A 27103-nucleotide genomic window follows, 5' to 3' on the forward strand; every position below is an offset into this window, starting at 1 on the left:
CATTTTACCTTCTGCAAACGAAAATAGCCGCTTGATTCGGTTATATATTCTTACTGTCAGTTAACAAATTTACAATAGAATTTAGCTTTGCTTCCCAGATAGTAACAGAGTCTGGGCCAAATCTGGCTTACATTCCACACTTGTCTTTTATTCACAGTCTTGACTGCAAAAGTTTGTGATTTGTTTTTATTTTTGTATTTGTTATGTACTATAGATTCTGACAATTAAAAAAATCAGGCTCCTGTATTCATGAAATCAATCACTATCTTTGTTCAAACAAGGCAGTAAATTAAAGTGCGGTTTTTGTGCGGTCTGTCATATTTTAGTAGCTATATACAACAAATCTACAGCGCTTCCTTTAGGCTATTTATTACGAAGCTGTCAACACTGTAAACTCTGACGACATGCAATCAGTTGACGAACACCCATCCATATATAGACTATGTTATTCAATAATATGTATAAAATTATTTTATTTACAAATTGTGTTTTCCCTGTTTTATTCGTTTAATATTGTGAGACTGGTGCCATTGCTTTTTTGTTTTTATTTTTTTCAAGAAAGAATTCAACCCCCCAGAATATGAGATAAATCCAGCCCTGTACATGATACAGATTTTTGTTGCCAAATTGGTTTGGAAGAGTGGTTGAATAAACAATTAAACTGAACTTGCATGCCTGTATGACTGACAATTTAATTGATCACTGAGAGAGCACTGACTTTGTATGATGTTGGTTCAATAGAAAAATGAAATTTTAAAAAATAGCTTAGATGTAGTGAACTACTTTTGCCATGATGCTGTAGCTTAGCTTGCTACATTACCAAAGGCTGTAGCTTTAGTGTAGTTAAGCTTCATTTAATGAAGAGTAACTGTTAGCTTAGCTCACTACATTTTCCAAGTAGCTTGCCCATCACTGTATTTAGGTGTTTACATGTGTTTCACATCAACACTCACGGGCTGCATCCCACTAATATTGCTTTCAAGGGCTGTATTTGCAGTTTCGAAGGCATCAAGGCGCGTCCCAATTCATTTCCGAAACATCAAACTAAAAGATTAATTAATCTGGTTGGATTTGCAGCACAGATCTATCCTTCAGTGTCTATGATGTCCCACAATCCTGTGCGGTTATAAACATGATTTGTTTTTCTTTGTTTATTTTCTTGCCAGTGCCATAAAATGTTACCAAAGCATCATACACACTGACTAAAAATTGAAATGTAGTGATACGGTGTAAGAATTAATAAAGCAGACGTTCAGATCAATCATATTAGGCTACGACTTATCTGTACATACAAATAATAACGGGAAAAAAGCAAAGTTTTTTTTTTCTTATGTTCTAAATATTTGCTACTTATGTCTTGGTTTCAAATTAAATATGCTTAGGTAATAAGTATATGAATTACATAAATGTCAAAAAGTAGCACGGGTGTATTTGTAGCAAGTGCCAAAAATACATTGCATTGGTCAAAATTGTCGATTTTTCTTTTATGGCAAAAATCATTAGGATAGTAATGATCATGTTGCATGAATTTATTTTGTGAATTTTCTACTGTAAATATATCAAAACTTCATTTTTGATTAGACTTAATTTGGACCCCCTTATAAGCGATTTTCTCAGTATTTAGATTTTTTGCACCCTCAGATTGAAGGACTGAAAGCTTAATTATTTAGATTTCAGATGATGTATAAATCTCAGTTTCGAAAAATTGAACCTTATGACTGGTTTTGTGGTCCAGGGTCACAAATTACTTCAATGGCATTAGTCCGCTCTCTGCTTTTAAAGGAGTAGTTCTCTTTCAGAACAAAAATTTACAGATGTCTCACCCCCTTGTCATCCAAGATGTTCATGTCTTTCTTTCTTCAGTCGAAAAGAAATGGCGTTTTTTGAAGAAAACATTTCAGGATTTCTCTCCATATAATGGACTTCTATGGTGCCCCTGAGTTTGAACTTCCAAAATACAGCTTCAAAGGGCTCTAAATGATCCCAGCTGAGGAAGAAGGGTCTTATCTAGCGAATGATGTTTATTTTCTAAAATCATTTATAACTTATATACTTTTTAATCTCAAACGCTGGTCTTGCCGAGCTAGACAAGATGAGCATTTGAGGTTAAAAACTATGTAAATTGAAATTTTTTTTAGAAAATAACCCATCGTTTAGCTAGATAAGACCCTTCTTCCTCAGCTGGAATCATTTAGAGCCCTTTGAAGCTGTATTTTGGAAGGTCAAACTCAGGGGCACCATAGAAGTCCCTTATATGGAGAGAAATCCTGAAAAGTTTTACTCAAAAAAACATAATTTCCTTACGACTGCAGAAAGAAAGACACGAACATCTTGGATGACAAGGGGGTGAGTACATTATCTGTACATTTTTGTTCTGAACGTGAACTAGCCTACTCCTTTAAGTGTTGTAAAATCATCCGGGAGATTTCAGCCTGATGACCACGCGATGGCGCCATGAGGCCGAGTCACGAAGTCGATGGTGGACGCTGGCTGTTCGCGGACGGGCTTTAGGACCGCTGGGCGTTGTGTGACATTGCCGTAAGCCGCCTGTCTGTTGGTGCAGCCCGTTGTTCGGAGTCTTTTCGCCGAACATGTGGTGTGGCAGTGGCGTCACTACACTTGCCGCAGTCACTAACAAAACCGACTGAGACTGAGACGTCGCCTTCTGAAGAGTGCAAGGAAGTGTGACACGCGAGCAGCAGGTCAAGAGCGATGAAAACCGAGGGAATTGAGGGTACCGAAAGGTTTCTGAGTCCGGGTAAAGGCCGGGGGCTCAGAGCCACAAAGCATTTCAAAGTTGGTGATCTAGTGTTCGCCTGTCCGGCGTATACTTACGTGCTGACAGTGAACGAGAGAGGCGGACACTGCGAATACTGCTTTACCAGGTCAGCGCTCCTTATAAGTCCACGTCTGACACTTTGTGTCTTTGTGCACGAGACTAGATCCTCATGGCATGTTTACTTTTGTTTCACTTGACAGTGCATGCACGCAAAGAAGCGTAATAAAAATATCTATTAACTTTTATAATAGTTCAAAATCATTTTTTGTTTTGGAAATGACATGTTTGACAGGCAGGTAATCTGCATTCACTTCGGGGCTGATCCTTCTTAAAGATGGCTGGCACATGCTTTCTATTTGCACTGTGTTTAAATGCTACTAGGTCGTGCACTGGGAAGAGTGACCCACTTTGTATACATCTCCAACACGGCCAGTGAGTGCTGTGGATGATGTTCAGTAAAATCTTTGTTTCCAGTTTGCCAGAAAGTCAGTACATTTTACTGGAGATCTGTGTGATACACTTCCACACTAGATAAATCCACAAGATGCAAAGACTATGTGACCCTGGACCACAAAACCAGTCATAAGTAAGGGTGCATAAATGAGCTTTCCATTGATGTATAGTTTGTTAAAATAGGCCAATATTTGGTTGAGATGCAGCTATTTGAAAATATGTAATCTGAGGGTGTAAACATTGAGAAAATCGCCTTTAAAGTTGTCCAAATGAAGTTCTTAGTAATGCATATTACTAATCAAAAATTAGGTTTTTATATATTTACAGTAGGAAATTTACAGCATCTTTTCATGGAACATGATGTTTTGCATTAAAAGGAAAAAAATGATCATTTTGACCCATACAATGTGTTTTCGGCTATTGCTACAAATGTACCCGTGCTACTTATGACTGGTTTTGTGGTCTGGGGTCACATATATCTCTACTGTAAGCAAATGTGAATTCAGACTATATAAATTATTAGATTATGCACTTTAATGAAAGCTTTTGATGTGATTATTACAGCCTCTGATCATTTGAGGTGCAACTGTGAGTTTGGAATCAGTTGTCAACAATAGAGGGTTTTCACTTCAGTCGCGGTTTGGCCAGTTACTCGGATGCGATACTCTGATGTAAACAACAGCATGGATTGCACGGTTAATGTACTACTAAATATTAACCGTTCTGCTAATTTATGCTGCCTGAACCAAGGGAAAAAATGTGTGGAAGCTGCTAAATCATATAGAGCAGGAAATGACGTAATATTTTGACAAACTAAATTTAACAGGTGTTAAAGTTACATACGAGCAGTATTAATTAAGATATTACCCTGATATTTTACCTACCAAACCAGAAATGATCAGAACAAACACAAATGTTGTCAAGATTATTGTCCTGGAAATCCTGGTTCAGTTTGGCCAACCACAAATGCCTTTTGTTCCTCAGACAGTTTTTTGCACTCTTCTACTTGATTTGTTAAACTTTTGGCAGTCTATAGTACTCCAAATGTTTTTCCTGGTTCGACCGTTTAGTACAGCCCAAAACATGACAATAATTGACTCTTTTCAGCATCAGTAATCGGCTAAGTATGCCAGTTTTGTTCAGTTCAGTGGCATTGTTTACGCTCTGTGCCGCCAGTATGGTCGATTGATGACATTTCGTGAAACACTCTATTTTCAAATTAATGGTATTGATCAGGGGTTCTCAACTCTGGCCCTCCAGGTCCACTTTCCTGCAGAGTTTAGCTTCAACCTTGATCAAACTCGCCTGCCAGTAACTTTCTAGTAATCCTGAAGACCTTGATTCGCTTGTTCAGGTTTGTTTGATTAGGGTTGACTGGAGAAAAAGTGGACAAGAAAAGTGAACTCGAGGACCAGCGTTGAGAACCCCTGGTATAGATCTTAATTTGAACAATTCAACCTTGCATATATTTCATTTTTAATTAAACTTTTTAATGTTTAATCAAAAATGTCCTGGCTCTTCCAAGCTTTATAATGGCAGTAAATGGCTGTTGAGACTTTAAAGCAAAATAAAGTGCATCCATCCATCATAAGAAGAACTCAATGTGGCTCCAGTGGGTTAATAAAGGCCTTCTGAAGCAAAATCAGTTATCCATATTTAAAACTTTTTAATCCATAATCTCTAGTTTTCCTTTGCTGTAAACAAAACGTATTTCTCGTATGAAGTAGCTAAAGATTACAGTTTATAACATTTTAAATATGGATATTTTTGTTACACAAACACATCACTTCAGAAGGCCTTTATTAACTTCCCAGAGTCATGTGGAGTACTTTTGATGATGGATGAATGCATTTTATTGGACTTCAAAATCTCAACACCCATTTACTGCCATGGAAGAGCCAGGACATTGTATTCATCTGAAAGAAGAAAGTCATACACACCTAGGATGGCTTGAGTGTGAGTAAATAATGGCGTAATTGTCATTTTTGGATGAACTATCCCTTTAAAATCTGGTTACCAACGTTCTTTAAAATATCTTCTTTTATGTTCAGCAAAAGAGTAATTCAGGTTTGGAACAATATCAGGGTGAATGATGAGGATGACAGAATTAAATTTTTTTTAATGAACTTAAGGAGAATGTCAGACTCCACCACATTTTGTTGTATGAAAAAAAAAAAATGCAAAGTGGGTGGTGACCTTGGCTGTCACTCTAGCATCTCCTTTTGTGTTCCACATAATAATGAAAGTATTATAGATTTTGAAAGACATGAGGGTGAATAAATGATGACCGAAATTCATTTTTGGATAAACTGTCCCTTTAACATAGAGGAAAAATAGCGTACTGAAGTGTGAATTGAGATTTTTATTTTATTTTTTTGACCACTTTGTTCTTTTATTCACAGGAGAGAAGGGCTGTCAAAATGCGGAAAATGTAAACAGGCCTTTTACTGCAATGTAGATTGTCAGGTAAGTCTGTCTTTGTGATTTGAATGAGTTGTTGAAGGAATATGATGCTGTGTAGTGATATAACTAGTCAAATCCGCAACCATAACAATCTGCTCTATAAAGTTCATTGTGCTCTGTCAGCATATATATCAAAGCTTTTTTTTCCCATACGCTTAGTACTTACACTACAGTGCTCTAATTGTGAGCATGGTCCCACTGGAGCAGCAATAGCTGCAGTGCTTTTCCTGTGTATGAGTCAGAGTAGCACAGTCTCAGAATGAACTCCATAGTTAATGGACTCTCTTTACCTGGAATCACACCTGCAACCTGTGTGTTAGCATCTCAAAATCAGCTGGACCTCCACCACTCTTTGCTGCATATTTGAGACCCATTCTGATTCATCTATTCTTTAAATAAGTTATCATAAGTTATCAATCGCAGGGGTAACTGGACAGTTTTGATACATATGTAATGATTTGTGTTTATAGTAATTAGTTTAAATGGTTTGATTTACAACATTCTGCAAGGTGGCAAAATGAAATGATGTACTGAAAGAACAGTAGGAAAAAACACTACTGTTCAAAAGTTTGGGGTTAGAAGGATTTTTTTTTTTATTTAGCAAGGATGCCTTAAATTGCTAAATGTATAAATAATATTAAGAAGTGCTTTTTGTGCCAAATCAGCATATTAGTATGATTTCTATGCGTTTCTGACAACTAAAAATGTATTTGTTTTAAAATGTATTAATATTGAAAACAGTTATTTCAAATTGTAACAATGTTTCTCAATATTACTTTTTTTTTTACTCCTTTTTATTGTTATTGTTATTATTATTATTCAAATAAATAGTAGTGTTAAAGAAATTGTTTATTTTGATTCTGTCATTAATTACTCACCCTCATGTCGCAAAACCGTAAGACCTTTGTTCATCTTCAGAACACAAATTAAGATATTTTTGATGAAATCCAAGAGTTTCTGACCTGAGGGTGAGTAATTATTGCCAGAATTTTCATTTTTGAATGAACTATCCCTTTAATGAACATAAGAGACTTTTTTGAATGGTAGTGCATCTCCCATCAGTGCAATAATTCAAATATTGACTTTTTCCTTTTTCAAAGGCTTTAAAATATTTATTTAATCTCATAAACTTTGTATAAGACAGCACAGTTGACTCATTTCCTTGTTCATGAGTTCCTCCAGGATGAGCAACAGGGAGAGTGGTCTATGGAGACCACAGCCAGAGTGACAGCTCTGTAATTGATCTTTGCTGGTGAGCGCCAAGCAGAGACGAAATCCAGCACTGAAAATAAAGATCATCAATAATCCATTTGCACTCTACCACAAGGCCCTTCTTTCTCGTCCCTGCTGCTTTTGTGCGTTGTACAAGTTGTGGCATTAGAATAAGCCCTATCCATCATCATACGGCTGTATGGTGTTTCCGTTCAGGCTTGTCCCTTTATGGGTCCTTGTTTTTTGTCTGAACTGAATTGCAGTAAATTTATTTAGGCCATCCAAGATGTAGTGGAGTTTGTTTGTTCATTGTAGGGCTGTCAGATTCCTTAATTAAGTTTGAGTACTCATGACGATTAACCATCAAAATACCGGAAGATGTGCATTCCATAGACAAAAATCCATAAAAAGCATTATTAGACTGTTTTCTAAAATATTAAAAAATCACAATGAAGCATAGTGCTATTGTGAATTCACAAAGGCTGCGATTCAGTTAGATAAATGTGTGCTAGGCATGGGCCGGTATAAGATTTTGACGGTATGATAACCTTGGATAAAAATATCACGGTTTCACGGTATCACGGTATTGTAATTACTGCTCTACAATGTTATATTTAAATGTCTGGGTAAAAAAAAACAAAAATTTAACTGAACACAGTATATTTTATTTTAGGAAACATATAGAACATTTTGTAACATGGAGCAATAGCCAAAATAATGCAAATAAATAATTGAATCTCCTTAATTAAATAAATTTCAGTCACTTGTGTGAGCCTAAGCCTGCAGCTCAACAATTATCAACAAAATAAAATTAAATAAAAAAATCCTCCTAAATGGAAAAAATGCCATCACTAATCAAAGCAAAAATATGACCATTAGTAAAAGTTCCAAAAATAAACAAATACTCAGTATTTTTTTTAATGCCATGATTTTGAAAAGATATTTAAGGTGCACTGTGTAATATTTAAGATGATCTCTAGACAGAGGTTCAATAACTATGTTTTCAGGGGTGCATAAAGACCTTAAAAATACAATGATGAAGTAACAGTAACAGTAACAGTAATATTCACAATAACATAGTTTTATTGAATGATTAAGTAAATATAATTCCTTAAATTACGTTTTAAAAGAATTCTCACTATTCGTTGCTGTCAAAAAAGTCTTTATCGGCTTCTGTAGTTCTGTAAAGGGAGGGGTGAGAGGTGGACTGTTGCAATTCACCACTTCGCCACTAGATGCCGCAAAAACCTACACACTGCACCTTTAACGTGGCAGAAGGCTTAAAAGCAAAGACGTGATTTCACTTTAACTTAATTGTTGTACTAATGTTCGATCAAAGAAACGTAAAGTTAGTACATATAGTCTGCTATTTCCCACTCTGTGTTGTGGGAGTTCAGCTCCTTCATCCATCCTGAACTTATATTACCGCTGAGTCTCACTGACTGTGGACCACGTGCACAATCACATATACGCGCCAGCAGCACTAACCGGTGGGGGAGGGGCTGCATTGTTTTCGCTGCAGGGACGCACACACACAACCTAGTAGCGAGTCCTGCTCTTTCACTTTGACGACACAGAAAATGCACATATCGTAGGAACGGTATAACTTTTTTTGTGTGCGGTTTTGAAACCGTGACTTTTTCAAACCGCGGTAAACCTTGAAACCGGTTATCATCCCATGCCTAATGTGTGCACTGCAGGTTTAATGTGCACTTTATTTATATGCGTGTAAGCTATGTGCAATCTCAGAGCGGCTCCGTTTACAGTAAATGCTGCTCCACACAAACATCTCAAACATACACTATATTGCCAAAAGTATATTCTAACATGACAATGCCTTTGTGTATAAAGGCAAGGTTCATAGAGAAATCAAATTATTGATTCAGCCAGTGTGGAAGAACTTGACTGGTTTGCAGAAAGCCAAGTCCTAATCCCAGTTGATCTCCTCTGGTGTGACTTTAAATGCAGGCCTTGAGCTAAAATCTCATTGACAAAGGCCAATGACTTGTACATACACTATGGGCAAAAGTATTGGGACACCCCCTTCTTTAGAACAGAAAAAGGCACTTCCAAAACTGTGGCAACAAAGATGGACGCATAATTCATTCATTTAAAAATTGCATTTCCATCTCTGTTGCCCCAGATTTGGAAGTGTCTAAATTGACTGTACCCTTATGTACAAGTTATTGGTGTTTGGTGATGAGTTTTTGGCTCAAGGTTTGCATTTGAAGTCACACCAGGGGTGTTCAACTGGGATTAGGATTTGGCTTTATGCAGACCAGTCAAGTTCTTCCACACTGACTGAATCAATCATTTCTACTCTAACATGACAATGCCTCTGTCCATAAAGCATTATGCACAGAGGCATTGTCATGTTAGAATAGAAAAAGGTCTTGTCCAAACTGTAAAATTAGAAGCACACAATTCCCTAGAATATCATTACATGCTTAAACATGAAGATTTGTACTCATGGAAATTACTAAAGAAGTTAAACCTGTTCATTGAAAGGGGTGTCCCAATACTTTTGGCAATGTTTTGTATGTGCCCTGTGCTGGTTGGTTATTAGATCCATGCATTATAGTAGGTCTTATAGAATTGTCTCAATGTTAGTCAAACATTAAAAGAAAAGACGGAATCACTCGCTGCTCTTGATTAAACTACTATTTATTTTTTAATAACATACACATACACCTAAAATACACCATTATCATTCTCAATATGCTAACGGTTCAAGAAATGAGAAATATTAAAGATTTTACTTCAACGTTGTTTAGTGAAGATTAAACACAGATTAAATTGCTGTGAAGTGTAAAAACAATTGTCACTGTTTTGTTCAATAAAATCAATTGATTACTTGCTTTTGATGTTATATTTAAACCAATTATTATTGCCTCATTGACATTATATAAGTATTTTAAATCATTGTAAAGTGTATTGTTCGCTCAGGACTATTTTTAATTAGACAAAAAATTATCTGATTACTCGATTAATCGCCAGAATAATCGACTGATTACTCAGTTGGCAAAATAATCGTTAGTGACAACCTTAGTTCACTGGAACAGATTTGGAGAAATTTAGCGTTACATTTAGCGTTCAATCACTTGCTCACCAATGGATCCTCTGCAGTGAATGGGTGCCGTCAGAATGAGAGACTAAACACCTGATTAAAAAACACTAGTCTATTATTTAATATATTGTGATGGGAAAAACTTTGTAATAAACAAATCCATCATTAATTTTTTTTAGCTTTAAATTGTTACATTCAGCTAAAATAGTCCTCTATCAATATCACTTTCTCCAGTGAAAAAGTCATCTTGTCTAAATCAGGAGAGAAATATCCACAGATCAAGCACTGTTTACAGTCAAAAACTAAGCAAGTTATAAGCAAGAATGTGGATTTTGATGTGACAGGACAACAGTGGATGGACATTTTTACTGGAGGAAGCATTATTAGACTTCTTTGGCCAGAAGCAATGGTTTAAAGTTGAAACACCCTGATGGATTTGTTTCTAACAAAAATGCAGCTTTTTACTTCACAAAACCTAAATTGATTGACTGAATACTGAAACTGTTCCATTATGTTATTGCTATCATCAGCTTCTCCAAGGAGGAAATGAAGAGCATGTATGTTTTGTCACCCCAACTATTATTCTCTGCTTACTTACAGGAAGTCTCACCCCAAAATCACACCATTGATTTTGACCACAGTGTTTAAATAAACAGAGCAATGTTTTGATAGCACCACAGTGTTTACACTCCTCAAAAAGGAAGCTACAAATGGCTGTCTCTGGCAGAGTATTTTATTGCAGAAAAAACATCCTTTTGTCAGTTTAAATATAAAAAGCCAAATTCAAAAAAAGAACAGCAAACCAATATAGCCTACTTTAAGCAGGAGCATGTCTGCGTAGCCTGTTTATTTTAAGGGACTTGGTTGTTGCTCTATTCCTAAATTGAGCTGGAAGGCGTTCTGGCCGTGCTGTTGCTATGACAATCCATCTCAAACGCATTAAGGATCAGTTTCTGTTTGCTCGCCAGAACACAGGATTTAGTTTGTGCATTGCCCAGTAGCCTATGAGGCAGCCTGAGACTAATTCAAAGTCTTATCTCTCAGGAATTCTCGTATTCGCCTTGAGCCCCCATTCAATTTGAAAGCATGACTCATTAAACGGAAGCGAACTGACATGCTATAGGTTATATCAAAACCGTATCATCTCAAAAAGAAGAGCTGTGACCCTTCATGCTGGGTTTCATTGAGCTCAGAGTGTGATACGCTGTTTGTCGGAGAATATGTTATGATCTGCCGGTGCAATATGAAAATTTGCTATACTGTATGTTTCCAGTTTGTGTGAAAATAATCAACTTGTAATGTTCATACTTCAACTTGTAATGTAATAATGTTCTTGTGTTTTCTTTAGAGAGGAGACTGGCCCATGCACAAGCTGGAGTGCTCAGCCATGTGCACATACGGAGAAAACTGGTGTCCATCAGAAACCGTGCGACTGGTCGCCAGAATAATTCTGAAACAGGTGAGGACAACCAACATTTTTGGCAAGACAGAATGATTCTTTGTATTCAAGTTTAATGGAAAAGTTCACCCAAATATAAAAATTGTCATGATGACTTAAAGGAATAGTTAACCCAGTAATGAAAATTTGATGTTTATCTGCTTACCCCCAGGTCATCCAAGATGTATTTGACTTTGTTTCTTCAGTAGAACACAAACAAAGAGTTTTAACTCAAATCACTGCAGTCTGTCAGTCATAATGGCAGTTAATGGGCACGAAATCTTTGAGAGTAAAAAAAAACATACATAGACAAAACCATATTAAATCCTGCAGCTTGTGACGATACATTGGGATGTTAAGACACAAAATGATTGGTCTGTGCAAGAAACTGAACAGTATTTATACCATAATTTACCTTTGATTCACCGGAACATTCAACTGTATTGAGCGCATTCGCAACAGTCGGCATGTGACGCGTCAACGTGGTCTGGCAATGTAGTCAGTGAAATGTCAACACTCCCGGGTGAGTTCGCACAAGGAAACGTGATCTTTTATTTTTTAATCAGTTGCAATCTGTGAAAGTGCTCAGGACAGTTGAATGTTGCGGAGGATCAGAGGTAAATAATGATATAAATACTGTTCAGTTTCTTGCACAGACCGATCATCACAATGTATCATCACGAGCCGCAGGGTTTAATTTGGTTTTGTCTGTGTATGTTTTTTTTTTCCACTCAAAGATTTGGTACCCATTGACTGCCATTATATGACTTGACAGACTGCAATGGTTTGAGTTAAAAATCTTTGTTTGTGTTCTACTGAAGAAACAACGTCACCTACATCTTGGATGACCTGGGGGTAAGCAGATAAACATCAAATTTTCATTTTTGGGTGAACTATCTCTTTAATTTCTTCTGTGTAACAATACAATTCTGTGTCCTCAGTACAAGATATTTTGCCGACTGTTGAATGCCGAGTGTTATTTTAGCATTACTCGTATACTAATATACTTTAAAGGGATAGTTCACACAAAAATGAAAATTCTGTCATTAGTTATTCGCCCTCACGTTGTTCCAAACCTATAAGACCTTCGATCATCTTCTGAACAAAAATTAAAATAATTTTGATAAAATCCAAGAGCTTTCTAGAGCAACTACCATGTTCAAGACTCAGTTAGTAAGGACATTGTTAAAATAGTCTGTCACATCAGTGCTTCAACTGTTTGCAAGCAGAGTAATGCACTTGTGTTGTGAACGCACATTGAAGACTGACATGAAAGTAGTGTTGTCTAAAGTGCCGACTTCAATACCAGTTGGTGCTGAAATTTATAAAATATGATACCATTTTGAGCGGATTCTTAAACGCTTTAAAAACCCGCTTTTGTGCAGAACAACTACTTTTAGCCACAAATTCAAATTTCAGTTTGACAGTTGAACATCAGAGCACAAGACTCCATTACTAATTCCAAATTGTCACTTTAGAGCTAGTAACAAATGAACGTTGAGTTGCTTCATTAAAAACGGATTGTATTATTGTATCAAAAGCTCACTGTATTATGTAGAGTTTTATGAGAGAGAGATTGTCTAAGCGATCATGATTGCCTGCATATGATGGAGCATTTATTCTTTTTATTCACAGTAGGGTTGGGCGATGTCGACCAATTTGGCATCGTACAATGTCTAATGTGAAACATCGCGATGGACGATGGCATCGTTGGCGGGGGCGGGGGTGAGGGATGGTTGTTGTTAAATATTTTATTCATAACGAATTAATTAATTGTAGCCTACCATTTCCACCAGTGCTTAATTTGAGCCGGATCCTGTCCCGGAAAATGTCAGATTTTGGATTTTTGCGTTCCGGTATTTGTTTTTAAAGATCTGGCATTAGATAACAAGTGCATTAGATCGTGACGGTGCGTGCGTGCATACGAGACAGAGCAAGCGCGGGTTTATGTAGATGTATTTGGAGGATGTGTGTTGGTCCTTAACATATTTTTGACCAGTCAGCTTTTTTAAGTTCAAAATCGCTCTCATTGATTGCTTACTGCTTAACCCACTCTCTCCAAACGCATTTAATGAGCAGCGGAATGTTTAGAGAGAAAGTGTAATATCAGAAATAATACCAAATCAAGCTAAATATTATTATGTATTAACATTATAAACACTATAAACATACTGTAGCTATAAGTTAGTTACCCTGACTCCAAAATGAATCATTTAAATGTAATGGTATTCAGGACAGAACAGGAATGAAACAAAATACACAAAGTTAAGAAACCAAAACAAAGCGAAACAAAAAATAGCAGGCGTTGGGCTCACGTACCTCTGTAATTCGGCACAAATCCAAGTGTTTCCATATTCCCAATGAATTTGAATGATAAACTGTTATTTATAATGTATAATTGGCTTTGTATTTTACGTTCGTATTTCAATGGAAAAAAACATATTCTCTTGTTTTTTGTTCCAAGCTCTGTTCGTTATGGTAAAACCATGAAAAAGGCATATTTGGTGTAGTTTATTTAATCTAATTTAATTAAAATTATTTTTTTTTTTCTGCTGTTTTTGTATGCCTCATTTATTAATGTAAACGAAATAGTTTGTGTAATTCATTTGGAGTTCACTGTAATTTGTATTGTGATCGCTAACAACTTCCTTGTTATTATTTCCTCATAATAATAATAATAATAATAATAATAAAATAAGTATAGATGCGGAAATTGAAAGCATGCATTTCATTTGTTATATAATGTGATTAAGTGTGTGTTATTCGAGAGCGGGTTGCTGCTGCTGCGGCGGCGGGGGCAGGGCGGGGGATTGCGATGCCGGCTCAGAATCGTGATGTCTATCGGCCATCGGCGATGGACAATGGTATCGTCTATCGACCCAACCCTAATTCACAGTGACACATTCGTTTGAATGTCCGCTGATGAAAGCGTTTTCTTTGTCATAGCGTTATTATCTAGGGATGCACAATATTTATCGGACAGATAAATTATCGACCGATATGGGTAAAAATTACGTCATTTTTATTGCTCCGATAAATCAATGAAATCCGATAAAGTACTCTTGCTGGTAAATCAATCAATCAGTCTGGTTTATCTGAGATTCATCTGCTTTCCGAGTGCAAGTGACTGCAGCTGTAAACTGCAGTGACTCTCGGATTTTGTCGCGTTTAATACGTCATCATCTGTGTCGTCATCATCGTCTTCGCCGGTCTGGAAGTTTTTCGCGGTGGCAGAGGAGGACGATGCTGTTGCTATTTGCGACACATGTTTAGCAAGGATTCCGAGAGGAGGTAAAAAGCCGTCAAGTTTTAACACAACAAATATTATATATCTCACTTCAGAGGTCGTCATCGCGGTAAATCTGTTTTAGGGGCCATTCACATGTCGCGCCTAAAAACGCGCAGAAAACGCTAGGCATGCCGTGCTCTGCTGTGGCGTCTGCCGTTGCTAAGCAACCATGACCTGCGCTCTTCATAAAGACGCGGAAGTTTCAGCAAAGGATAAATGGATTTTCAGCATTAAAGATAGCTTGCAGTAGCTCTGTTATTAAATTTATTTAAAAATGTTTATTCCTGTACAGCTATGATATGCTGTTTCTCCACCTTGGCAGTGCTTTCAGTGTTATTAAGGGAAAGGGTGAAGCCGATTGTTTGGTTCATGTCACATGACCTGCGTTTGGCATTCTGAAAAGTTGAGATGTTTTAATCTCGATTCTGATGTTTTATTCCCCGTCTTGTACGATTTGGTTGTTGCACACATTCATAATATGATCAATAAGAATGGACTACACGTAAGCTTTAACGGACATTTGGACATCTGACTTTAGTCCATGATGCACTTTTCATTTTTTCCAGGTTGACAAATGTCAAAGCATTTTGTTTATTTAGAATTGTGGTGCCTTACACAAAAAATAAAAACATTTTTGAAGAGTCAGGACTGATGTTTGCTATGATTGTTTGACCCAGATATATAATATACATTTCATTAGTTTATCTCAGATTTTGTATTCTCCTGGGTGCACAAAATTATCATATAAAAATATGAACGTATTGGGTATAGGTATCGGTATCGGCCACAAGAAGGACTTAATTATTGGCTATCGGTATCTGTAAAAAAAATGTCATATCATGCATCCCTATTATTATCCTTAATATAATCTGTTAAGGGTGATTTCTGATGACAGCCCTGTTCATTTGTGCATTTGTTAGCTGCATCAAGCTGTTGTTGAAACTAAAAACAACTTTGTTTCTAATTTTTCAGTATAAAAGTCTTTACTCTTAGTCTTTACTCATAAAACGGTCTCTTGACAAAAACGCGGTACTTTTGACAACACTACACTAAAGAGAAGAAATTGTTGAAAAAAAGTAGTTATTTTCTTTTCTTTGCAGACAAAACACTCTCATGGTTTTATTAAATTACAGTTGAACCACTGATGCCACATGGACTGTTTTAATGATGTCCGTACTACCTTTCTGGGCCTTGAACATTGTAGTTCCATTGCTGTCTATGCAGGGTCAGGCTCAGATTGCATCAAGAATGTCTTAATTTGTGTTTCGAAGATGAAGGTCTTACAGGTTCGGAATGACAAGAGGGTTAATAATTAATGACAGAATTTTCATTTTTGGCAGAACTATCGCTTTAATCATTTTTGAGCCAACGGCACTGCTCGAACCTATTTCTTGGTCACTTTTCATGCACATGTACTGAACACAATTATTATTATGCTTAATGGCATTTTGATCACGAACACACTGTCCCTAGTTGGACGTTTACGGTAAATGCACTACAGAGTAGTAATTACATTTGAGTCTCTGCTAGAACTCTACTGCCTGTTAGAACTTGAAATGGTTTTTGGCTGTGTAACTGTGTTGATGAGGCAGCTCTCCAGCTGGTCCGCTGTAATAATGTCTATAGCCACAGCCACTCTACTTATGAGTACTTCAGTTCAGGGTCTAGTGCAGTCACTATCCTCAATTGCCAGTTATGTTAGTCGTTTTGCAGGGACATTTCAGTAGTTTGAATCTAGTTTTAGATTAGCAGTGTCTTCAGATCCTCCAGCTCTATCTACATGAAAAACAGTGATATTGATTGGTACTTTTTCTGAATGTGTTGAAAAAATAGTATTTGTTATGAAGGGGTCAGAGAAGAGGCAGATCAACACTGACATTAAGAGCCAGGGGTGTAAACTTTTGAACAGGATAAGGATGTGTTTATTTTCTTGTTTTGCATAAATATCAAATTTTTCACTTAGTACTGCCCTTCAGAAGCTACATTTTCTTTAATACTTCTTGAGTTATAGGCATTCAAACTTTGGAAAAATATTATTTATGGCACTCAGACTGGTATGTTCAATGCAGTTGTCTTGACAGAAAGAAACAAGGAAACATCTCTAGTTTTAACATTATTTGTTCTTCAGACATTCCTCTTTAAAATAAAAGAAGTATCGTATTTTTTAAAACCACTTATTATAATGTGTACATTTTAATGATTTACTTCTGGAGCCATATTGAAGTTCCAATATCTCTGGAACCAAATCTCATAGGGCATTAAAGATAAAGATACCAAAAGGAAAGTTTATATCTGAAAGGGCATTCAAATATCTTTAATACTTCTTGAGTTACAGACATGCAAACTCACCATTGGCACATAATGCAACAAAGATTTTACTAATATAATGACCAATCTCTGTGCAAAAATAAGATAATGATGCTGCCTTCTTTCTGAAGTAATTTTTAACGCCCTGTAACTTGACCATAGACTGTAAAAAAAAATATGGACGTAGTGTCCGTGACGTCATCCGTAAGTTTCTGAAGAGCGATTTTGAAGCCTATAGTGGACGGGATTCGGCCGTCGCCATCTTGGATTTGCGTCATCGTGCGTCACTCCTGGATAATTGAAAATGGGCAAAGAGGTGGGACGTGGGTGGGGCTGGGTGCTGAAACCACGCCCATCTAGCATGACAGTAGTGACAGCAGTGGCAATCCCCCTGTCACTCAAGTGGCCACACCCTTAATTATGCAGAACTTTACATCTTAATATAACTTAAACGGATGAGTTATAAAATTCACCCCCCTCACAGTTGACATGAAGGGTGAAATTAGCTATATAGACCAAAACCACTTTTTGTACCAGGCTGTAAACATATTTTTTTCTGCTGTGAAGTAATTTTTTTATTTTAATACTGATGTTATTTTAACATGGGGTATCTATGGGACTGACTCCCTTTTTCAGCGTGTCTCTAGCGGCCAGTTGATGAAATGCAGTTTAAGCTACTTCCGTGTTGGTTTCAATAGAGAGAGCGGGAGGTTGCCGCTTGAACTTGACTCTGAATCTAAGGTGAAAATTGCCATTTTGAGCCACCTCTACAAAATAGTGGATTACTCTGTAATTATTTATCCATGACATTTAATATTTTGACTTTCATCACTCTATATGTTTATCTTTCTTCAGAATAAATATTAGCAAAATCAAAAATTGATTTGCGTTGATGCGGAATGACCAATTAATCTTAAACCTATTAAAACCTCCCACTAATCCCAAATTGTCCATTTGTTTTAGAAATTACAACATAAAAATTAATAAATGAATCCTCCATCCAATGTGATTTTTTTTCATGGACATGACACATACACAGAATATTGTTGGAAATCATAGGCAGCGAAAACAAAACATGCTGTCTTCGAAATCCAGTCAGATCAAGGAATTTCAGTCGACAGGATGTTACACAAACATTGGATTTAGATGTGCCCTGTTGCCTTCCTACCTCCATATGTTGCCTATGAAGGCAGCCTTTATCAGATTTCAGACACAGGCAGAGGGAGTCTGAAGGAACTCAGCTCTTTTGACGGCACCTGTTAAATTGTGCATATGATTAACCTTCACAGGTGTGAAAACAAAGATTGGTTTTCTTTTTTTGAACACACTGATGCAAAGGTCACCAGTCGTAATATTTTTTAAGAATCAGTACAATCCAGCGCACAGCTGATGATTTAGTCTAAGTTTAGATTTAGATAAAGGCACATATGGTACTACCATGTGTTTTTCATGGATGTCTTTTTCCTGAATGCATCAGCCCCGGCAGCTCTCTCTGTGACTCACTCGGCTGACACATGGCGCTTTGTGTCACACAGCAAGCGCCGTTAGACTGTTGGCCGGAACACTGTTGTGTCTTAGCAAATGCTGAAACGTGCATTTGTTTTGCACGTTTGACAGTTTGCAAGGGTCGTGTCAAATCTAACTTTTGAATATATTCTTGTTTTTCAGAAGTCTCAAACAGAAAGGACTCCTTCAGAAAGAGTGTTGACTCTTAGAGAATTAGAAGCACGTGAGTAATTTGTTCTCTGAGTGAGCTAAACATTTTCCTTATACGGTTTTAAAAATGCAAAGTCTTTTTCTTAAATGAGGGTTTGAAGTTGAAGACAGTAAAGCCAGTGACTTTCCACACCTGTTTAATGACCCTTACCAGCTGCTCTGTTGGCCGTCTCAGATATATGACGCCTAGGACTTGAAGTCTCCCTCTGTGTCTCAAATTGTAACTGGTGGAGCCACAAAAAAAATGTAATGAAAAATGTAAAGAGAGCTATTTCTGCTGTTGCCCTGAAATTCAGTTATATTACAGGTATATTATTCTTCTATTCAAGTTGTGGCATACTTTTGATCATGTAAGAAAGGGTTTTGTATTGTTGTTGTTTGTTTTTTTGAAGATGAAATGTTAATTTCCTTTTCTGTACATTTTTGTCAGATCTGGACAAGCTAGATAATGAGAAGAATGAGATGAATGATACAGACATTGCTGCACTTCACCACTTTTACTCCAGACATCTCGATTTTCCAGATAATGCAGCACTTACTGAACTCTTTGCTCAGGTAAAGTCAACTGATTTTCATTTAAGCATAACTTTTTTTTTTACTAAATGCATATAAAGAGGAATTATAATTTTATTTTATAGAATTTGATGGATTTGCACCAATAAAACAATGTGTTAAATAGGACCCCATGAAATCATGAAACACAATTTAACAGCAATTAAAAGTTTAACAAAAATTACATTTTAAGGCCATATGTAATATGTTTTATTTTTTTAATTAATTTATTTATTTTTGATTTATTTTAGGTTCTAATTTAATTGTTTTATTTCATTTTAAAAGGCATCAGAGGTGTCTCTTAAAAAATTGTTTTTATATATAGAAATTAATTTTTTGGAGAATCAAACGTCAAAATTTGTTACAAAATAATGTTACATTGTCATTCAGTGCAACACAATATTTATGTAATAATTCAAACAACATGCTTATTCTGACTTGTACATATTAAAATGTATAAAAGAATAAGGGAGCATATTAAATTTTATTGTGTTTTAAATGAGTAAAAAAATCTTACTGACAAATGGTCAAAACCTAGGATAGTGGTATTGTAAAAGTGTACAATTACAACTAATTAATATTTGGGATGAAAGTAATTTGTCTTTTAATGTGTCATAAATTGATTTTCGTTGTAAGTATGCCTGACAAGACAGTTACACTGAATGATATTTTAGTGGGTGCCTTCTGTAAATTAGGGGAAAATGTATGATATTTATTTTTTGCTCAGAAAAACAAAAACTAAAATGCAATTAAATTAAACAGAAAACTTTTTAATATATATATTTTTTTTTTTTTTGTAAAAACAACAACAATTTAAAACAATACGTCTTTAACCCATATACAAATAAAAAAAAATAGTTTGTTTGTTGATTTTTCTGGTAAATAAATTCTGGCAAATAATTTTCAGGGTAAATAATATTCCTTGAAAATAATGTTTTAATATTATTTTTATTATTCATAATTGTAACATCATTACATTCAGTAATATATTTCTGTAGCAGTTTCTGCAAGTTAAACCGAACTTTTATTTTGACAGGTTGCTGTGAAGACCCTTAAGGTTTCAGTTTGTATATGATTTGACAATAGTTTTTCTCCTAACAAACTGTAAAATGCTCATAAAATAACTCTTAGAGCAGTTCTAAAGACTGTGTTTATGTACTAGTATATTGAGGTAGCAGAGGATGAAACCACTTTAGTATGTGTGTAGTAAATGAAACTGTATATGTATTAAATGAAGTTTTATATTCTATTCGTTATTTAAGGTGTGAATGCATGCCTTATAAAAAAAAATTCTAAAATATAAAAATAAAATGTCATACTAGGTTTATTTTAAAGAGAAAGGTCGCCCAAAAATTAAAAATCTGTCATTTATTCAACCTGTAAAAACTGTATGACTTGTTTTCTTCTGTGGAACATAAGAGAATGATATTTTGAGGAACATCTCATGGTTTTCAGAGCCAGTGGTAACCAAGCAATATGTTCTTTTATGTTCCACAGAGGGGAAAAAAGTCATACAGGTTATGGAAAGTAATTGATGACAGAATTCTCAATTTTGAGTAAACTTCAAGGAGAATGACAGACTTTATTACTTTCACTGGAAAAAGATGTGATAAAAGTGAACAGCGACCTTGACTGTCATTCTAATTTTTTTTTTTTTTTATGTTTCGTAGAAAAATGAAAGTGTTTTGCGTTTTGAAAAATCAAACATAAAATATTTTTCACATCAATTCCATATACTCCATTTGTGTAAGTTTCTCCCTTTCTACACCACAGGTGAACTGTAATGGCTTCACTATTGAAGATGAGGAGCTGTCACATTTGGGTTCTGCTGTATTCCCAGAGTAAGCTTCATGAAAAACAAAATCATTATTATGATTTCAATATGTTAAATGCTTTATAGTAATTAAATTTGTTGTTGTTGTTTGTGGTAGTGTTGCTCTGATGAACCACAGCTGTAGCCCAAACGTGATTGTGACGTATAAGGGTACAGTGGCCGAGGTCAGAGCTGTGCAGGACATCAGCCCTGGAGAAGAGGTGAGACAAGTCACGCCATGAACAAATCATTTTTAAAGAACATCGCTGCTTATATCACTGTTCACAAATAAAAAGGACTCAAATTATATGCTTAATGTAATGCTCAGTTTTTGCTAAAAAAGCAGCGGCTCCTGTCTTTACTGACTGGCCAGACCTAATTGCTTATTATTTTGCATTATAGTCTTTGTCGTTAAATTCTAATGTGAAATGTTACTTGCTTTGTAATATTTTTTGGGGAAATCAGTATTGAATTTCCTGACATCCATCATCACATCAAGTATTGCATAATCATCTCATTACTAACTTAATTGCGGTATATTGTGTGACAGTCCTTTTTGTTTCTCTTGAATAGATCTTCAACAGTTATATTGACCTCCTGTATCCAACAGAGGATCGAATTGAACGACTGAGTGATTCTTACTTCTTCACCTGTGACTGTAAAGAATGCACCTCTAAATCAAAGGTGAATGTCATTCTAAAGGGATAGTTCATCCAAAAATGAATATTGTCATTACTTACCAAACCCGTAAGACCTTAATTTATCTTCTGAACACAAATTAAGATATTTTTGATGAAATCAGAGAGCTTTGACCCTGCATAAATGGCAACGCAACTGACATATTCAAAGCCCAGAAAGATAGTAAGGATATCAAAATAGTCCTTGTGACATCAGTGGTTCAACCCTAATTTTATGAAGCTATGAGAATACTTTAGGTGCGCAAAGAAAACAAAAATAACTTTATTCAGCAATTTCCTCTCAGTGCCATTTCATCAAAAATAACTTCATTTGTGTTCTGAAGATGAACGAAGGTCTTATGGGCTTGGAACAACAAGGGACAGAATTTTCATTTTGGGTTAACCCCTTTTCAAAAACCTGTCTGATGTAGAAAGGCATAGAAATCATAATTTTCAGTTTGTTCAATGTTTATTTTTTGTGTTGTGCATTTTGGAGCATGGTAAAAATGTGTAATAATGGTTTGAATAAAAAAAAAAAATAATAATAATAAAAGAACTCAATTTGATGTGCGTGGAATAACACCCTCTAATGTTTTTATAGGACAAAGCCAAAATGGAGATCCGACAGAAGCTTAGCACACCTCCAGAGGAAGAGGAAATCAAGCAGATGGTGCTGTATGCCAGAAATGTCATTGAGGAGTTCAGAAGAGCAAAGCACTACAAAAATATCCTTCCTTGGCCTTTTCTCTTTTGGATTCTGATGTACGTGTAAACATTTATAGTTCTGTGCTATTTCGCAATATTTTGAATATGGGGCAATCTAGAGGCAGTGGGATATTTTTAGTCTCTACTTGACTAAGCCACACTAGCCTTTGGAATATAGTCGAGGTCAAAAGTTTACGTCCTCCTTTCAGAATCTGCAAAATGTTAATTTTACCTAAATAAGAGTGATCATACAAAATGCATGATATTGTTTATTTAGCACTGACCTGAAGAAGATCTGTCTTTCATCGCCCAGTGTCATACACCTTCCAGCTGGAGGTCCATCTTCTCCCAGTGTCTGTTGTTTTAGCTAATGGTGTTTCTGTAGCAGTAGTTTTTTTTTTTTTTTTTTTTTTTTTGAAGGGAGGGGTAGCTGGCCCTTCACCCTCAACCTTTCTCCTTTCTCAACCAGGTTTAGGACAGGATATGGCGGAGACCTAAAAAACATATTTCACTTAAAAGACATTTACACATAGTCCACAAGAAAAAATAATAGCTGACTTTATAAAAATGACCCTGTTCAAAAGTTTACATCCCCCTGATTCTTAATACTGTGTTCTTACCTGAATGATCCACAGCTGTTTTTTTTTTTGGTTTTTTTTTTGTATTGTTTAGTGATAGTTGTTCATGAGTCCCTTTTTTGTCCTCAACTGCTGTTCTTCAGAAACATCCTTCAGGTCCTACAAATTCTTTGGTTTTCCAGCATTTTTGTGTATTTGAACCCTTTCCAACAATGACTGTATGATTTTGAGATCCATCTTTTCACACTGAGGACAACTGAGGTACTCATATGCAACAATTACAGAAGGTTCAAACACTCACTGATGCTCCAAAAGGAAAAATTATGCATTAAGAGCATAACTTTTAAACGGAATGGAGATGTGCACATTTTTCTTATTTTGCCTAAATATCATATTTTTTTCATTTAGTACTGCCCTTCAGAGGCTACAGAAGATAGTTACATGTTTCCCAGAAGACAAAATAAGTAAAATGTACCCTGATTCAAAAAGTTTTCACCCCAGCTCTTAATGCAAAGGTTTTCCTACTAGAGCATCAGTGAGCGTTTGAACCCTCTGTAATAGTTGCATATGAGTCCCTCAATTGTCCTCAATGTGAAAAGATGGATCTCAAAATCACAGTCATTGTTGGAAAGGATTCAACTGCACAAAAATGCTGGAAAACCAAAGAATTTGTGGGACCTGAAGGATTTTTCTGAAGAACAGCAGGCGGTTTACCTGTTGAGGACAAACAAGGGATCTTCACCTTTTTTCCCAAACTATATTTAACAATTAACTATTTTTTACTTATTCTTTTGGTCAAATAAATACAAAACATACTTATTTAAGAAACATGAAATCAAATAATCCTATACCTTGTATAAGTCTTGCAAAAGTGGTATTTTTATGGGTTTGACTAAAAGTTCCTTGACTGCTAAGTACCCCCTAGTGAACTGCTGGAAATCTGTGAACTAAGCCAGGAGAAAATGGGGTCGATCTTTGCCGAAACCAATGTATACATGCTGCACATGATGTATCAGGCAATGGGAGTCTGTCTCTATATGCAGGATTGGGACGGAGCAATGAAATATGGCGAGAAAATCATCCATCCCTACAGGTAATGCTGGGTCCAGTGCATTGCCTCTCTAAATGTCGAATAATATGTTGCTGAATAATAATGAGCTCTTTCTAATGAAATCTTTCTAGTGTGCACTACCCTCCTTACTCACTGAATGTGGCTTCTATGTACCTGAAACTTGGCCGATTGTACCTAGGACTTGAGAAGAGGACACAAGGAGTTAAAGCTTTAAAGAAGGTAAGACATTAGCAAATCTAAATTGAAAATATTAATCGCTGTAGATATTTTTGGACAAATTGTTGTGAATGAATTTGTCACAGGCTCTCGCAATCATGGACGTTGCCCACGGTAAAGACCACCCATACATCGCAGAGATTAAGAAGGAAATCGAGGAGCAGAAATAATGAGAACGCATGGAGGAATATGCATCAAACGCTGGCATGTGTCTTATACCTCTCCTGGGAATATTAAAACAAAGTGATGTCACAGTTGTCTGTTTATCTGAGATGTCATTTAAAAGAATTTTAGGTTTGTAAATAGATGGCTTGAGTTTGAAACGTTTTGTTGCTTGTGTTGTCTGCACTTTGAACAAACGTGCTGCACTGTTTTCTGTGAAGAAGGGCTAAGAATTAAGAATCATATCAATATATGCCAGGTTTTTAAACAATATTTTGCCCTCTCATGTAGCAACAATATTCTTTCAATAGCTGACGAATGTAAATCATTTATGTATTCTCAATGAGGAGAAGGACTCGGATCACCAATTCTGTTTTTCTCGTCTGTTTGCATGGATATCGTTTAGCGCTGATCGAAATATATCAAGGATACTGTCAAGATATTGGACTTCCAATCAATCAGTGCATTTCATAGTGTTACTTTCGTTATTGCTTATTTGTTTGTTAAACGTTTGTTTGTTTAGTATTGTGCAATTTTGACAGGTAGCATGGGCAAAAAAAAAAGACGTTTAAAAAAAAAAAAGATGCAAAATTTTGTGACACTAAAGTAATAAATTCCTTAAGACAAAACTGACTTTATGGATTATGGTTTATTTTTTAACTGTATAATTATTGAAACAAACTATGCTATTAACCAGCATCAAAATAACACATTTATCTTTGTTGCACTAAATACAGCCAGCGACTTGTAATCATCATCATCTGCTATTGTTTTTGTCATAAGTCTCTACATAAGCTGTGTTGCATCCCTGGCAGTAACCATGGTGATGAAATCCATATATGGCTCTCATACCATCTGCTGTGACCCAGAGCACGTGTTTGGCAGAGCCCTGTGGAAGCAGCATGGTGCTATTCATTTCCCCACAGATCACTGCATTCAGGAACACAAACAGGAACAGAAGTGTAACCATTCAGAAGTGCCTAACAGCAAGGGATTAGAAATCATTGCACATAATCACAAATCATATGTGGTGCATTTATTATGATCACCAGTTTGCTCAAACCTCCACTTCATGTGCCAGTAACAACACAGACAAGAATGTTTAAAAGAAGTTTCTTTAAATAAATATGAATATTAAAGACATTCCTTTTGAAGAAGTCATCTGTCTTCAGGCGACTGCATTTTGGACGAGAGCTAAATAACTGATCGACCCGATTTACCTCAGTTCTTCTGAAATAATTATATGGAAAAACAATGGGCGGAGTTAAATTCGAACTGATAACAATGTCCAATCAGAGGTCGATATGTTCCTACGTCATATGTCAGACGCGCCAATGAGAACGCTGCATTCAGTCAACAACGAAGTTGAACTCGTTTTGAATTTTCTACTCCAGTAACTGAAGAACACACAAGAGAGGAGTAACCGTGAGGGACTCTTAATTTAGTTCTGGTAAGATATTATATTTTTGGTAGGATGTAACGTTAATATATCATTGTTGAGAGTGGAATATGTCTAAAGTCTTTGTCGTTATAAATCCATTTGATTTATCTGGTAAAACCGACCGCGTGAGGATATCTATCGTTTCGTATTGTGTCATTCTAACCGTCTTATATTTATTTATATATTAAATAAAACTCTTGTAATGCCTGTACTTTGATCTATAAAATGAAAGCAGATCATACTAAAGTTTTTTTTATTATCCTGAAGGTGCTCTTTGCAAATTACCGTACAATAACGTTAACTTACATGTTCTGATAATATCTAGTTTTTCTGTTTTAAGTTATTGTTACAATACATTTTATGTACTTGTGAATGTAAGTCTCTTGTAATATGTAAGCTCTGTCACATAAACAAATGTAAACAACACAAGTTTTTGTTAGACTGTGGTGACAGTTCAAAAGATCATGCTTAAAATCAGTTTTAAAGCGTCCTGTGTTCACCAGTCAATAACTGCACTGAATAGTAGATTTGCAAGTATTTATAATAAATGTTTCACACCAATGTACTTTTTCTGAGATGTATTATCTATTAAGTGATATACAAAAAAGGTGGAAATTTAAAAAAATGCTGCATTTTTATGTGACACTTAAATAATCAATTCATTAAGACAAAAACTGACTTTATGGATTACAATTTGTCTTTTAACTGTATAAATTCATAAATTGTCTGTACCTTTTATACATATGGAAATGAAAGCAGATCACACCAACTCTGTTTTCCTTCTGATGGTCCTCTTTGCAAATTACAATACATGCCCTGAAGATATCTTTTTTTCTTTAAGTTATTATTACAATACATTTTATGTACTTGTGAACTCTTGTATGTAGTTCACAAGTACATAAATACAAGTACATGTACTCTTGTATATGTAAGCTCTGTCACATAAACAAATGTTTTATAATTCCTCATTTTAAGTAGGTTCTCTCAGTAACTGAATAGCTACTGCATTTAATACATGTAAAAAATGCAAAATATGATTTTGTTACAACGCAAGTTTTTGTCAGACTGTGGTGACAGTTCAAAAGATCATGCTTAAAATCAATTTTAAACCGTCCTGTGTTCGCCAGTCAATAACTGCACTGAATGCTAGATTTGCAAATATT

At 35.7% G+C, this 27103-nt stretch overlaps 1 protein-coding gene across 1 annotated transcript; it reads left to right on the forward strand.

The window, feature by feature from the left end:
• The first annotated feature begins 2553 nt into the window (after positions 1–2553).
• smyd2a (SET and MYND domain containing 2a) lies at positions 2554–25132 on the forward strand. Its single transcript, XM_073827066.1, has 12 exons — positions 2554–2885; positions 5635–5698; positions 11323–11433; positions 18677–18737; positions 19155–19279; positions 21050–21117; positions 21208–21310; positions 21663–21773; positions 22368–22491; positions 23968–24142; positions 24232–24340; positions 24424–25132. Exons 1-12 carry the CDS (start codon positions 2713–2715, stop codon positions 24505–24507), a joined length of 1308 nt encoding a protein of 435 aa, XP_073683167.1. The 5' UTR covers positions 2554–2712; the 3' UTR covers positions 24508–25132.
• Positions 25133–27103: the final 1971 nt, after the last annotated feature.

Source organism: Garra rufa, chromosome 21, assembly GCF_049309525.1.
Source record: "Garra rufa chromosome 21, GarRuf1.0, whole genome shotgun sequence".
Classification (NCBI taxonomy): Eukaryota; Metazoa; Chordata; class Actinopteri; order Cypriniformes; family Cyprinidae; genus Garra; species Garra rufa.

Excerpts from the sequence above, each read along its gene's own strand:
- smyd2a (XM_073827066.1), top strand. The coding sequence starts at position 2,713 with ATGAAAACCGAGGGAATTGAGGGTACCGAAAGGTTTCTGAGTCCGGGT. Across the intron at positions 18,738-19,154 it reads TCTTAGAGAATTAGAAGCAC|ATCTGGACAAGCTAGATAAT; the intron begins GTGAGTAATTTG and ends CATTTTTGTCAG. Across the intron at positions 21,774-22,367 it reads AATGCACCTCTAAATCAAAG|GACAAAGCCAAAATGGAGAT; the intron begins GTGAATGTCATT and ends ATGTTTTTATAG.